Below are 16139 nucleotides of genomic sequence, written 5' to 3'. Positions count from 1 at the left end.
TGATCCAGATACTCCTTGTAATCTTATATTATACCTAATACCGCCTCTGAATAATATAGTTGGATTTGGCGATAATTCGTAATGTCTTTGTTTTCATATTATTTTTAATTTAGCTTGGCAACATTGTATTTAAATGTCAAAAAGTAAAGAGGAATTTTCATTATTGCAGGGCCCTAATTATTATTATACTCTTTGTCAGTGCCTATATTATAAGTCAATGGCAGTGCCCGGTTTAAATATTATTCTTAATTAAAGTAAAACCAAAACTGAATCTAAAAGAGATTTCATAATAAAACTGAGTTGAAAATACCTTTGATATTTTTATTTATTATTCGAAAAGCTTTTCCATTTTATAGTGTGAAATATTAAGATATCAGAGACTAAGACAATATTTAATATGAGCACAGATTTTAAACTATACATCATAAATTTTAAAAAAATATTTTGAGATTTACATACTTATCAGTTGGTCCTATTTATTTCTTACCTTGTGTAGACGGACCTTTACATTATTCAATTAAAGCATAGACAATTAACTTTCTTAGTAGATTTTAAGTTGTTGGTATTAATGATTAATTTTTATAATTATTTCACGAATCATTTATTTATTGTATACGTCGTAATTTGTTATCGTATTATTTTCAACAAAGAACATATTTTATCATTTAATTTTAAGTTTTCTTGTGCTGTTTCTGTGTCCACTGTTTGACTGTAGTTTGAAATGTACATAATCTTAAAAAATCTTCTCTTTTAAGGTCATTTAATTTTTTTTTTATAAAGTGTAATTAATTTACCGAATTTCATAAGCTCAAAAATCAATACTTTTGGTAGTATTGGATAAAGCAGTCTTACAACACTGAACGTGAAATGTCATTATGACGTATTGAGCGCACAGCTGTGTCATGTTTTCGTTAATATTTCTGCAAATTGTCGTTGAATAAAAACGGGGAAAAAGACAGAATTTCTAATTATCCATTTAGAAGGTCAAGGATATGTGATTGAGATAAGATGTCTTCGTCGAAATCCGAATCTCTGAAAGGTATTTAGAACAATTCCCATTGTTTACTTATACGGCTTCGAGGTGTATAACAAAAAAATAACTTATTTTTTCTGTTACAGATACAGTGACAGTGTTAATTAACTCTGTCGGTGATAACGAGAACTCAGTAAACAATGTTGTAATAAAATCATTGACTAAAATAGCCAATGCGTACCCTAACGAGGTGATAGAAATATTTTGCGAATTCTACAAGAATACTGTGAAAGTAAACACTACGCAGCTTGGTAATATTGTCAAGTGAGTAATTTATTGTTTATTGTTATAAATATGTCTTAAGCCGATAATGTGGCTGATTTATGTGTTTATTTCATAAATAATTACTACGGATCAATACACTTATAATAATTCCTACCTACCTACATTAGTCACCTTTGTTCTGTGTAGGTATCATACATACACTTTCATACCTCACTATGGTACATATATGATTACCCCCATATCTTTAACACTCATGCATGACTAATTTTGTAACCTAACTCCTTGTTGGATGTTAATTGTTACTGTTAAGCATAAAGCAACTATTCTATAATTGAAGGGGTAAAGTTACTGAATAGTTTTTTTGTCCTATGGTAATGATCCATAGAGAGATATGTAATTTTGACCTCTTACACTTAAGTACAATAGTTGCCATGCTTTAAAAACTTGGAACTTAGAAAATGACAAAATCATTGAGCAATCATTGTTACTATGGAAAACCAATTAATTTAAATACCTGTCTTTTGTTGAATAAAACTTGCAAAACTGTGCTAATATCATCTCATACCTATTTAAAAATCAGGTTAATATTAATATTATTACAAATGATCTTCCTGGACTTACAAGTTCTTAATTTATTCAAGAGCAAGAATAAATTTAAATATTACAGAGTATATTGAATCGCCCTAAGTAGAAATATTTTCTTAAAATTTTGATGTAGGAAACTACTAGCCGAATATTGTTATTGAAAACATAAATATTGTTATCAAAAATGATTAATATTTTATGAGGCCTTTATCCTTAATTATCTGTGAAATATTAATAGCAGACTTAGTAATTTGTATCATAAGCTTAATTCATTATCATTATGTATTTTTATATTATATATCGGAAGAACATGCTAATCTGAGGATTACTGAACCAGTTTAAAAAAATATTTAATTCTTATCAATGTTGCATATCCATTGATCTGCTATAGTCTACTTGTATCCAAGTATTCTGTGTAGTTTCCGTGTTTCGAATGGCACTACAAACTGCAGGTCCCGGCTGTCATTTGAACATCTTTGGCAGTTGTTAATGGTAGTGATAACCCAGTAAGTCTGACAACCAGTCACACCTAGGGAGGCAACTGTTTTGGAGAGGTCAGATAGGCAGTCGCTCCTTGTAAAACATTGGTACTCAGATGTATCCAGTTAGACTGGAAACAGAACCCATAGTTGGGACATAACATAGTTGGGAAAGGGCTTTGCAGATGATGTTCGGAGTAGTTCTTGTATGTAACGAAGCAAATCCTGAAATTTTCTCTACCGTCTACACCAAATATCTCCTTACTCTATCTCTCAAAGAACACTCTTTCCTTTCCAGGGTCCTAGAACAAACATGCGTGAACCAAGTAAAGAGGTTGGAGCCTACCACGGCTGCCAACCTAGTGACGGCTATGTTGCGAGCCATGATGGAGAATGTTACCTACGAGCCAGTTGTACAGATGGGCAGTTCTGCGGTGTTGGTTGCTGTGGGACATGAGCATTTGGATTTGGTATGTTCAATTATTATTTAAGTAATATCTGTTTAACAGTATTTTCGAAATTGGTTGGAAAGCAGCCAGCTAACATGCTTATTCTACTTACTCTGTCGTAAATTTACCGTAGTCGCGATAGATGTGTTATATAACTTGTTGCCATGCAAACTAGATATAGTAACTACTGAGTCACACAGAAGTGAGCAGATGCACAATATTATGTAGATCCTTACACATATTGTAAATGGAAAAGTATCTCTGCCGTGCTTTCATGCCAAAACTATTGAAGCGTTTTAAATGTGGCAAATATACGACTAGTCTAGAGTCTGGTAAAGAACATAGGCCAATTTTTACCCGGTTACACAAACAGCTCGTTAAATTCAAGAATGGTCTAGAGCCTAAGAAAGGACACAATTTTTATCTACGCGGTAACTAGCAAATAAATTCAAGTTTGATTTGCGAATAACAATAACTGATCCATTCTGACATAATTTAAATGAAGTTAATGTCTTTCAATCTCTAATCCAAAAAAAAAACAGATAGATTCGTTATTGCAACTCGTTAGCTAATATAATTTCGTCTCACCTAGTACAAAGTGGTGTCAATGCTAACCCCGTCTCTAGGCTAGTTGCAACAGTAATCTGTCCGGTTTAAGAGCAGCCGTCTAAATTGGCGGTAAGTGCCGCCATTTCCTGCACTCGGCTGTTGAAAGGTGTACGTGATGTAGATTGTAGTATGTATGTGTTATTTAGCAGGCTAGGAAAATAAAATGAAAATAGAATGGGTACATTTTTTATGTTCAACTATTTCTTTACAATATAAAAGATAACTTCGACACTCTTTAAATTCAAATCGGAAAAATTCACATATTTTCATAATTCATTCATAATTTTAGAATACATAGTCATTTTTTTATGTATGAAGTTTTTCGTTTCTCGATGACATACCGCAACTAAGTAAATTCTGAGCTTAAGAATGCGCATTTGGCCCACACTCCAGTCAATACCTAAAACTGATTTTAAGGAATATTCCGGTACGCCAAAAACCGGGGCTTTAAATAAAACTGGGTTGAGGAGGTTACATAGGCAGTTTCCCCATGTAAAACACGGAAAGAAAGAAAAAAACATTTATTTTACACACAAATGACGCAAGAAACAAACACACAAATACAAACAAATAAATCTAGAGACAAAACAAACAGTGAAACAAAAAGACAAGCGCTGCAGTTGTGTCACTCATGCGTGAAAAGGGGCAGCGCTCAGCATAAATGCTGTGTCTCGCACACGCAGGCACGAAACAACAGCGCTGGTTTTCAGCGCTGTTGTTTCTGCTGACCTACCATACTATACAATCCTGACGGGTACCCAGCTGCATCCAGTAAGACTGGCTGACTCTCAGTAAATAATGATGATTCTCCTTCTCTCCCAGGTCCTGCGCTCCCTAATCAACCAGCTATCTCCAGCGTCAGTGCCCCACTACACAATAGCTCATACTCTTGGCACGTTAGCTGCTGTCAACACCCATGGAGTAGTTCCTCATATCAAGGAGATTCTTAGCAAAATGCTGCCTCTACTGTCTTTGGTTAAGGCTGACGGATTGAAGCAGGCGTTTGCTTATGGTGAGATGTTTTTTTTCTATTCGTTGTTTATTTTTTGCGGTTTCTGCTCGTGCTAGGAGAAAATACCTGCAGGGGTGATCTAGGGATAGAGTAGGTTTTCAACAGTGTAAGAATTTTTTAAATCTGTTCTGCAGTTTCGGTGGTGTTTGTTTGAATGTTGTGCCCTTATAAACAAGCAGAGAAACAAAGTAATAAATCTTCTCAATGATGGAAGATCATAAATTATTTTGATTAAGTATCCAAGTAGAAATATAGAATAATTGCGAACTCGCTGCTTTCCCAAAAATATGTGCCCCAACCGTTGGAAACGAAATAAGTTAAAAGGGAAAATGATCCTTAATACCTAAAAATAAAGGTTGATTATTGCTTAAAAAGTTATACAAATTATTACACATAACAGATGCTATTTTAGTATCTGAACAAGTACATTATTTTATCTACCATAAACTGCAAGGTTGTTGTTTGTCCATATCTGGTTTTAATTACATATGAGTGCTCATGCGTATTGTTACTTGTGTATTATTATATTATATTTAAACTATCTGTTTCCCGCGGATTCACCCACGTTCCGAAGGAAACTTCTTGAATCCGGATAAAAGTAACCTTCTCAAAGTATCACCTATTTCCGTGCCAAGTTACGTCTCAATGGTTTCAGCTATTTCAGATGAAAACGCGACGAACGAAACGCGCTTTCGCATTTGTATAAAATTATTTAAAGATGGTACTCAATGTATTTTTATTTTCTTTCCAGCTTTCGGCCACTTCGCAGTCGCAGTCTCAGAACAGATAGGCGACAACGTAGAAAACGACAACATTACATCTATCAAAGATAATTTCGTGACAGAATTCACTATTATATTCGACGTACTATATAACCAATGGCTTGCGTCCTACGAACCTAAAGTTTCCGAATCAGTACTTGAAGCTCTAGGGCCTATTACGAGATTGATATCCGAAAGGCAGTTCAATGAGACCGTGAATAAATTTGTGCTTTCATTGCTGTCTTTGTATCGGAAACCAGCAATCAATTTCTACTACATAAGCCAATGTATATCGTACTTACTGTCTCCATCGCCATTGAATCCAAAATTGAGTTTGAACGACAGCACAATAAATTCTATAAACCATGTGCTATTTAATCTAGTGGTTCTAGAACCTGACTATGATCAGCCTCACACGGTAAAGAACCATTTTGAGGTGCTTAGGTGTTTCGACCATATGGCTGGTCAATTCCCTGAACAGACTATCGAGAGTTTACTCCATCAGTGTAAGAATAACCAGGAGAAGGATAGAATGAAGGCTGTGATCATTCTTACGCACTTAACCACGTCTTCTCAAGTCTTTGTGGAAAATTACGCGGCAAAGTTTATAGTTTTACTCAAAGTCATGACGGCAATGGAGCAAGGAGTGAAAATGAAGAAGTTATTAGTCAAAGCGATAGTAGGACTTGTCTACCGAAACTGTATAACGACTCCTGAAGACTTCACAATGGTGGAGTTCATAATAAAACATTGTGGCTACGAAGCTCCGGCAAATGTTTCCAAAAATGATGTCTTGGATTTACATGATACGTGCAAAAGTTCTTTAATCCTCATGTGTAATACGGTTACCAGTGTCAGGTCCCAGTTACGTAACTTGCTGCTTATAGCCTTAACGGGCGAAGAGTTCACAGCTTCTATGGCGACTGTCTGCCATTGTCTTACTTCGCTCCTGCAGAATAATTCTGACGTCATCGCTGATGACCAATCAGAAAAAGAAATTGAAATGAAATGTTCTCCCGATCTTGTATTTGTTCGGTGCTTAACTCATGTCGTAGAACCTGATCAGGTGGAGAGAAATAAGAGTATATTGGTCTTCTTAGAAGAGTATTCAGGTGATGTCCATAAGAATTTGAAAAATTCTTGGACCATTGAGATTCAGAGGCTGCTTAAGTTTGTTGATACAAGCGAATCCAAAGAACAATGGCATAGTATGTTGCTAGACTTGTTAGTGTCTGCCGTAGAACAAGTAAATAGCAACAAATGGGTAGAATTTATAGCTACATTGATCTCACAGCAGATTCTTTCCAAAAAACAGTCGCCCATGATCAAAGGGGTTTCCTTACAGTATTTAGCAGTATTGTCCTGTCACATGTCTAATGCTGCAGTCGTTGAAAAGATCCTCAAAATAATACTGCTAGCTTTAAAGTCTATCCCAATGGAAAGCAGTGATTATGTCAGCAAAGCTGTAGGCATCGCTTCGAGGCAACACGGAGAATTTATTCTGAATGAGTTGGACGCGATTTATAAGGAAAACGAGTCTAAAAGAGGGAGCAAAATACTGAATTTCTTATCTTCGAGACAGTCTAAAACTGAGGCTGAGTTGGGTGTAGTTCGGTATGCAGTTATAACTTGTTACGGGAAAGTGGCAGTCGATTGTTTAGATGTCCACGTTTTGGCGAGGTTAGGGGATAATGTCACTTCTATACTATTTGAGATCCTCAAGTCTAACCCTCCTTTCGACCTTTGCAAAGCCAGTGTGACCACTCTATATGAAATAAGCAAGGCTTTACACCCAGCTGCTCACCATAACGTGGTACTGAGGAATCGCTGGCAGTTGCTTAACGCAGTCCTGGAACAAATATATAACTCCAACTTGAACAAACGTAACGTTGAACTATACCCGATCATTGTGAAAGCTTCGAAAGCGCTCACGAAACTGCAAAAAGGAATATTACCAGAAGAAAGAAACACAATACTGAGGGTGCTATTCAACAGTATCTTTGGCGAATTATCTTCGTTCAAAAGAAAATATGAGATCGAAGGAAACGGTGACAAGAATGATAATTTAGCCAAAACTCTAAACGATAGCCTTACACTTTTACACCAATTGATTAAAGAACTGGTCATACAATCCACATGTCTCAGCACAATCGATGATTTAATCGGACTCTTAATCGAATGGATCCGACATGAAAACGATGAGATCCGAACAGCATCGATCATGATTCTCCAAGTCATATTCGATACCTACATCAAAAACGTGAAGCTAAATTATGAGACCCCTAGCAAGTTCGGCCAAATGGGGTACTTATTAGGGCTTATAATTCCTGGGGTAGCCGACACTAACTTTCCAGTAAGACTGACTACTATAGACTGCATAAAAGTGATCATTCAAATCCAGGACCTATACGAAGGTCATACGATAGGACCTGATGATGAATGCATGACGAATTTGGGACATCTTCAGAATAATATCCTTACGAATGATCTGAACATGATCAGTGATTATTGCACGGCGCTTTGTGAGGCTATATCTCCGAAGATACCCCATCATCATAACATGCAGTTTATAGAGAGTTTGTTGGAAGGTTATGATGACCAGGAGTTTAGGAGTGTGGGGATCAGTTCTATACTTGATGCGTACTTTGCAAGTAAGGGTCAGGATTTGTACCAGAGCATTGAGCGGATAATGGAGGTTATGTTGGCTACGATGGGTGATGTGGGAGTGGAGGCCAGACAGAGGCTGATGAAGCCGATGACGTCATTGACACGTCATCACTCGAACGCTGTTATTGCTGTGCTGTTGGCACAGAAGTTGCCTTTGAAACAGTAAGTGATTTTATTAGCTTCTGAAATTTGGAAGGGTTCCTTTGAAAGTCTGCCAAAATGGTCGGTTGATACTTTTCTCGATATGCCTTTTAATTTAATAGATATAGATTTAGAAAATAGAGATTAAATTTTGTGCCAATAAAATCAACCTATCCTAAGTTTATTAATTTTAAAGGCAGGTATGTGATAGTGTGTCGGAGTACTTATATATTTTTTACATGAATATGAGGTTCGTTAGTTAAATTAATAACAAAGGGTATAATTTTCAGGCTGTTAGATTTAAAAATGGTTCATTTCTATGGGCGTGTGAGTTTGTTTTCTCATCCATTCTCCTGAGTGTATAAGTGTGTTATTTGACAAAATATTCATCCTTTCAGGAGTGTATTAGCTTGTTGGCGCAGCTTAGCTCGTGACGAAGGATTATCCGCAGCCATTACAGACAACTTCTTGCGACTGATGACGTCAGTCGAGCTTTATGAAGACCCTTACCACATCACTGAGCATCATATTGCCGCTCTCCAGCCCTTAACTGTAAGTTGTGTAGGAAATTGAACCTTAGAGTCGTTGAAATAAAGCCTATTATTGTTTAGAGGCTTAAAAAACTCCAGCGCTTAACTGTAAATGATGTAGGAAAATCAAACTTAGAGCTATTGTAATAAGAGTCCTAATTGGTTTATTGCCTCTTGCAACATGTTTTGGCGGAATGGAAAAATGATTTAAATGCTTTAATCACAGTCTAAGAATCAAAACTTGGTATTTTAGCAGCACCATCAGCTGTTTTGCTTAGATAAAAATGAACCTTAAGACTTGTAAATAGAGTCCAAAATTATGTACACTTCTGCCTATCTGCTACACATGGCCTTATGTTTTTCTTATACTTTCAGCTTATAAGTGCCTTCGGAGAGATGCTCCAAGAAGAAACGATGAAACCTACCTGCATAGCCAAGTTCTCCGATCTATTCTCCGTGTTATATACCACCCTCGCTTGCTATATCGACGCGGAGTCGCCTGCCTACTCCCCCCCTACGAACAAGAATCAAGAACGATTCGGTTTCGTACCCAATAGGGATGCGATTAAGTTGTCCCCGGCGAAAATTACGGTGCAAACTTTCAACGCGTTCTTGGAGCAGGCTGATTGTCATAAGGTATGTATGTTCAGTGTTTTTGGTTATTATGTGAATTTGTTGAACGAGTTTCTATTTTATTTAAGACTAGCTTCCGCTCGCGACTTCACCCGCGTGGTGTGTTGATAAAAGTAGCCTACGTGTTAATCCAGGGTATCACTTATCTACATACCAAATTTGAACCAAATCGGTCCAGCCGTTTTTGCGTGAAAGAATAACAAACATACTTCCATACATTCTCACAAACTTTCACATTTATAATATTAGTAGGATAGTAGGATATTAGTAGGATTTTTCGGAATTTTTTTAGGCGCAGTTTTTAAGGTTTCAGGGATTATATTTCAGTTTTGATAATCTATAAATATTTGCCAAAATTATTTGCGTCCTAAACACGTTTAAACGTATTCGTAAAACATATTACAAACAATACATACTATATGTTTCTATTCTTTTCGTTGCTATGCTTTTCGTTTTATTCATTGATTGAAGACGTCCATATTTTTAGATGACCCACATGGGTCAAAAAGTGTGTAGAAGCTCACTAAAAGCCACCTTTGTGTATTTTGGAGCCCTTCATGTACAAGGGCGGCGGTAACTTTTCCGAACAATCTCGCAGTACTGGCAGGCTTCGGCCTTTAAAGTGAGTCAGCCCCACTGGCGTTTCTTGATTCTTTTTGAGCGCGACAACGCGCGCGACCGACACGGGCCTGTTGTCCCCCACGAGACGGAGGGACGAGGAGCCAACCGAAACTCCCTGCCGACGCACCCACGTCTACGGTGGCCGGGAGTCGTCTCATATTTCACAATCGGATAGTTTATTCAGTCAGGCTTTTTGAATAACATGATATTTCCATCACGTAGGTCCGCGAAGCCTGCTCTCTCTGCCTAAGCATAGAGCACAGCGACTCGTCCACTACATTACTGGACCTAGCGCCGATACTAGCCGGGGCCCTGTCCCGCTCGTGCCCGCAGCACTTGTCGCGGCTGGTGTCGCGCGTGGCCGCGTACGCGCGCTGCCCGCTGCCGCCGCAGCGCTGTGCGGCGCTAGCGCTGCTCGCCGACCTGCTCAACTACAGGTGAGTGTCGCAGTGACACCCTGCTGGACCCAGCGCCGATACTAGCCGGAGCACTGTCCCGCTCGTGCCCGCTGCCGCCGCAGCGCTGTGCGGCGCTAGCGCTGCTCGCCGACCTGCTCAACTACAGGTGAGTGTCGCAGTGACACCCTGCTGGACCCAGCGCCGATACTAGCCGGAGCACTGTCCCGCTCGTGCCCGCTGCCGCCGCAGCGCTGTGCGGCGCTAGCGCTGCTCGCCGACCTGCTCAACTACAGGTGAGTGTCGCAGTGACACCCTGCTGGACCCAGCGCCGATACTAGCCGGAGCACTGTCCCGCTCGTGCCCGCTGCCGCCGCAGCGCTGTGCGGCGCTAGCGCTGCTCGCCGACCTGCTCAACTACAGGTGAGTGTCGCAGTGACACCCTGCTGGACCCAGCGCCGATACTAGCCGGGGCACTGTCCCGCTCGTGCCCGCTGCCGCCGCAGCGCTGTGCGGCGCTAGCGCTGCTCGCCGACCTGCTCAACTACAGGTGAGTGTCGCAGTGACACCCTGCTGGACCCAGCGCCGATACTAGCCGGGGCACTGTCCCGCTCGTGCCCGCTGCCGCCGCAGCGCTGTGCGGCGCTAGCGCTGCTCGCCGACCTGCTCAACTACAGGTGAGTGTCGCAGTGACACCCTGCTGGACCCAGCGCCGATACTAGCCGGGGCACTGTCCCGCTCGTGCCCGCTGCCGCCGCAGCGCTGTGCGGCGCTAGCGCTGCTCGCCGACCTGCTCAACTACAGGTGAGTGTCGCAGTGACACCCTGCTGACCCAGCGCCGATACTAGCCGGGGCACTGTCCCGCTCGTGCCCGCTGCCGCCGCAGCGCTGTGCGGCGCTAGCGCTGCTCGCCGACCTGCTCAACTACAGGTGAGTGTAGCAGTGACACCCTGCTGGACCCAGCGCCGATACTAGCCGGGGCACTGTCCCGCTCGTGCCCGCTGCCGCCGCAGCGCTGTGCGGTGCTAGCGCTGCTCGCCGACCTGCTCAACTACAGGTGAGTGTCGCAGTGACACCCTGCTGGACCCAGCGCCGATACTAGCCGGGGCACTGTCCCGCTCGTGCCCGCTGCCGCCGCAGCGCTGTGCGGCGCTAGCGCTGCTCGCCGACCTGCTCAACTACAGGTGAGTGTGTGTGTGAGTGTCGCAGTCACACCCTGCTGGACCCAGCGCCGATACTAGCCGGGGCACTGTCCCGCTCGTGCCCGCTGCCGCCGCAGCGCTGTGCGGCGCTAGCGCTGCTCGCCGACCTGCTCAACTACAGGTGAGTGTGTGTGTGAGTGTCGCAGTCACACCCTGCTGGACCCAGCGCCGATACTAGCCGGGGCACTGTCCCGCTCGTGCCCGCTGCCGCCGCAGCGCTGTGCGGCGCTAGCGCTGCTCGCCGACCTGCTCAACTACAGGTGAGTGTCGCAGTGACACCCTGCTGGACCTAACGCCGATACTGGGAAAAGAATACCACCGAGTTCGCGCGACATTCGTCGACCGGGTTCGTCTCCGCGGCGCCGCTAACATTGCGCAGCTAAAGCCGGAACATTTTAATTAGAATCTATATCTCCTTTAAAAAAAAACTGTTTATATCCTCATTTTAAATGCATTATTTTCCCCTAGACATAACAACAACCCGTGTCATATAGGGACAGTGCTAGCAATATTGAACCGCGGCGTCGCTAACATTGCGCAACTAAAGCCGGAACATCTAAATTAAAAGCTGTATTTCCATCTAAAAAAACCGTTTAAGTTCCCCTTCTAAATGCTCCATCTTTCCCTAGATGTAACGACAACCCGGTACTAATAGACACAGTGCTGGCGACACTAAACACGGGCTGGAAGGACGAGCACGACCGAGTTCGCGCGACGTGCCTGCGCGGCGCCGCGAACATTGCGCAACTGAAGCCGGAACATCGGAACCAAGCGCTGCCCGCGGCTTTGGCGGCGCTAAGTCAGGGCGTTGATGCGCAGAAGACTCAGTAAGTTACAAAACTATTTTTATATATTCTTTCTATTTCTAAAGACCATTTTAAATCACGTATATTTCGTCTAACATTGGACATAAACCTGAGTTTATATATGTTTTATACTTCTGGAGGGACCAGAGGGATGGAGGAAGGAACTCTCGATTTATTTTTTTAAATGCCACCCTTGTCATCGACTGGATTTTTGATAGAGTTTTGATATATCTTTTTAGTTAGAAAACATAAACCTACGAGCCTCGAGTTTGTCTCTATGTAGTAGTATCGTAAAGTACACAAGGTTTTGAACCATTACTACTCATACATACATCATCAGCCTATCGCAGTCCACTGCTGGACATAGGCCTCTCCAAGTGCACGCCACTGAGATCGATTTTCGGCTACTCGCATCCAGCTCCTGCCAGCCGTCTTGCGCAAGTCATCACTCCACCGTGCCTGAGGACGTCCTACACTACGCTTGCCGAGGCGTGGTCTCCACTCTAGAACTCGTTTACCCCAACGGTTATCGGTTCTTCGGCTAATATGGCCAGCCCACTGCCACTTCAGCTTGCTGATTCGGTGGGCTATGTCGATGACCTTGGTTCTCTGACGGATTACCTCATTTCTGATGCGATCCCTCAGAGAAATGCCAAGCATAGCCCTTTCCATAGCCCGCTGAGCGACTTTAAACTTGTGGACCAGCCGTACCGTCAGTGTCCACGTTTCGGCTCCGTAAGTCATGACAGGTAGGACGCACTGATTGAAGACTTTCGTCTTTAGGCACTGTGGGATCGACGATGTTAGGACTCGACGTAGCTTCCCAAATGCAGCCCAACCCAACTGAATTCTCCTATTCACCTCGTCCTCAAAGTTGTTTCTACCTAACTGCAATGTCTGCCCGAGGTATACATATTTCCGAACAACTTCGAGAACGGCACCGTGTATCGCAATCGGTTCCGGTAGAACATGTTCATTGAACATGACCTTGGTTTTGTCCAAGTTCATCCGTAGGCCGATGCGTAGAGAAGATTCAGCCAGGTCGTTCAGCATTTGTTGTAGGTCCTGCAGCGTTTCTGCCATGATGACGATATCGTCAGCAAATCGCAAGTGAGAGATGTGTTCGCCATTGATGTTGATGCCACGTCCTTTCCAGTTCAGCGTCTTGAACATATCCTCCATTGCATTAGTGAACAGTTTCGGGGAAATAACATCCCCTTGTCTCACTCCTCGATGCAACGGTATGGGCCTTGTTTGCTGATTTTGTACTTGGACGGACATTGTAGCGGCTTCGTAGAGACATCTCATCACTTGGATGTATCGCCAATCTACTTGACAACGCTGCAGGGACTCCAGAACAGACCAGATTTCAACCGAGTCAAAGGCCTTCTCATAGTCCACAAATGCTAGACACAGGGGCTGATTATACTCTTCGGTCTTCTGTATAATCTGCCGCACTGTGTGGATGTGGTCTATGGTGCCGTATCCGCTCCGAAACCCAGCCTGCTCCGGTGGTTGGAATTCGTCGAGTCTTCGCGCAAGTCGGTTCGTGATCACTCTTGAGAACAGCTTATAGACGTGGCTTAGGAGGGAAATGGGTCGATAGTTCTTCAACTGGGTTTTGTCTCCCTTTTTGAAGAACAGGACGACAACACTCCTACTCCACGCCTCTGGAGTTCTCCCTTCAAACAGGACCAGAACCATTACTACTACCAGCTGTAAACAAGGCATGTATTCTAAAGCTTCAGTACAATTAAGGGTGCCATATGTTGAAGTTTAAAATCCACGTCATGGAGCATTAGTATTATAATATTATTATTTTTTTCCAGAGCACCAACAGATAACGTGCCTCTAGCCGCAATACAAGGCCTAAGCCGTCTTCTAACAGAACTAGACAAAATCGACAAAGAATACGAGCGAGAACTGCTCTCCATATCCCAGAAGATACGTCCGTTCATGAACACGGAGTGTGCTCAACTGAGGGAGCATTCTATCCGACTGTTCGGAATTGTAGCGGGGAGGGTGAAGTCTGATGCGTTGGTGGAACAAGGCGTCAGTTCTCTGCCTTGCTTATTGTTGCATCTGTGCGATAATAACCCTAATGTTGTGAGAGTAAGTTGAGATTTTTTTTTCGATATTTTTGGTGGTCTGATTTTGGGGGTGAGGTAAGAAAATGACGAAGGTAAAGAAGAAATCCCTGTTTGAATTGATAAATTGTTTCATACTCATAAAACAAGGGGTCTTTGGGCAATATATTTTGGCAAAACACTTATGTATTAACGAAATAGACATCAAAATCCTCTTTTGGGGTAAAGTCAGTATTTAAAAACCAAAATCAAAAACCATTTATTCAAACTTGGCTGCAAAACAGCACTTTTTGAAAATATTTTTTTTTTACAAAAGACAGCGTCCAAAACGCCCACCTTTCACCCTTTACCTACCTATTTGTAAAAAAAATAAACACTTATGCAATCTTTACAGGCCAGCAAATTCACTCTAAAACAAGTCTTCAAGACATTCAACGTGAAGAAGTCAAACGACTTCGTCCAAACTCACCTTTTGGACGAAGGCCGTCTGTATTTGGACGAGTTTCTCTCCGCCTTACTGAGACAGTTAGCGGACGAGCTCCCGGGCAGCGTGGTCAAGTGTTTGCAAACTGCGGTTAACTATCTGCATTGTGCTAGAGAGGAGATTAAACCACATCCACCCTTGTTGCTTGGTAAGTTATCAGTATATTTAGCTTGATAGAGCTGTGAATGATACTTCTTGCTTCTTCTTCTTGGAGAGCCGATGGCAATTCTTCTTTTAAAAAGTGTTGTACTTGTACATGTTTCTTGTGCAAAGCAAAGTTGTTCTGTCGTTAGAAAAATACTTGATATTTGATTATATGCACTATGAAAATTCTAAAATATGCACAAACAAGGGAAAATAAAAATGGTGGCTATTACAATTTGCCAGTTTTTATTCTGACAGTTTTAATAGTTAAAATAAAATATTCTGTGTTCAGTCAATATGTTAGTGAAATAAAAGAATGGAGTCTACTAACCATTTTTCTTTTATATCTATTTTCATATTACTTTTTTACAACTAATAACTTCCAAAAAATTTCAAACTTTAGACATTCATTCTGTCTCTCCTTCATTCACAGGCCTCCTCTACTCCGAACTATACCGCATCCGCGAGAAAAACCCGGACGAGACCGAATTAGACCCGGACATCACCCGGACAGCCAGAACCAGGTTACTACAACTCATTAAAGACCCAAATCCCCTCGTTCGGCAAAATTCCGCCATGGCTTTGGCAAACATTTGCCTTGTGACGGCAATGGAGGGATGACCGAGAGTTGTAAGAATAGAAGTCGAAAGGTATGTGATGAGGAGATTCCTATTCGAATTCCAACGTTAATGTAAGGTGATAAAGTCGATTTTTGTGTGTAAGTTTTAATTTCAATGTTGGTGTTTTATTTTGTGATGTTGGTTTAGATTGAGACGGCATAGAAGCAGTTTGATGAAATTAATACACACAATATTCTTGAATAGATTTTTTTTGTGGTGCTCAGTCATTTTTCAAATAGAAGGCACGTTGTGATAAAATCTTTTAATGAGGCAATACGTGTGCCCTGTAACACGACAGGTTATTTAAAATGGCCAAAAAACCTTTCTCCAGTTTAATGTGATTGCAGAAAATTTATAAATAAACTAGCTGATCCCGCGAACTTCGTATCGTTCAAACCTTCCCTGGACCTCTAAAAACATTTTAAAACCAAAATCAGCTCAATCGGTCCAGCCGTTCTCGAGTTTTAATCAGACTAACGAACAACAATTCATTTTTATTTATATAGATAGATTATATTCGTCTCAATGTAAACTAATTCTTAGGTACAATTATAAGCACTATAATTTAATTCGTTGGTCAAATGTTTAGACCGTCGTGTATGGACAGCGTTAAGCTTGGGTTTCCTAGGAAAGCGGTGCCGTCATATAGCGACCGT

At 41.8% G+C, this 16139-nt stretch overlaps 1 protein-coding gene across 1 annotated transcript; it reads left to right on the top strand.

The window, feature by feature from the left end:
• Nucleotides 1-881: 881 nt before the first annotated feature.
• On the top strand, nt 882-15598 carry LOC124646082 (maestro heat-like repeat-containing protein family member 1). Its single transcript, XM_047186120.1, has 12 exons — nt 882-1039; nt 1120-1297; nt 2621-2792; nt 4203-4392; nt 5144-7982; nt 8360-8513; nt 8867-9127; nt 9968-10182; nt 11972-12169; nt 13978-14260; nt 14630-14867; nt 15297-15598. The coding sequence occupies exons 1-12, from the start codon at nt 1009-1011 to the stop codon at nt 15482-15484; spliced, it is 4947 nt and encodes a 1648-aa protein (XP_047042076.1). The 5' UTR covers nt 882-1008; the 3' UTR covers nt 15485-15598.
• The last annotated feature ends 541 nt before the right edge of the window (nt 15599-16139 follow it).

This window comes from Helicoverpa zea, chromosome 3 (genome assembly GCF_022581195.2).
Source record: "Helicoverpa zea isolate HzStark_Cry1AcR chromosome 3, ilHelZeax1.1, whole genome shotgun sequence".
NCBI classification, from domain to species: domain Eukaryota; kingdom Metazoa; phylum Arthropoda; class Insecta; order Lepidoptera; family Noctuidae; genus Helicoverpa; species Helicoverpa zea.
This window is presented reverse-complemented; position numbering and strand designations above follow the sequence as displayed.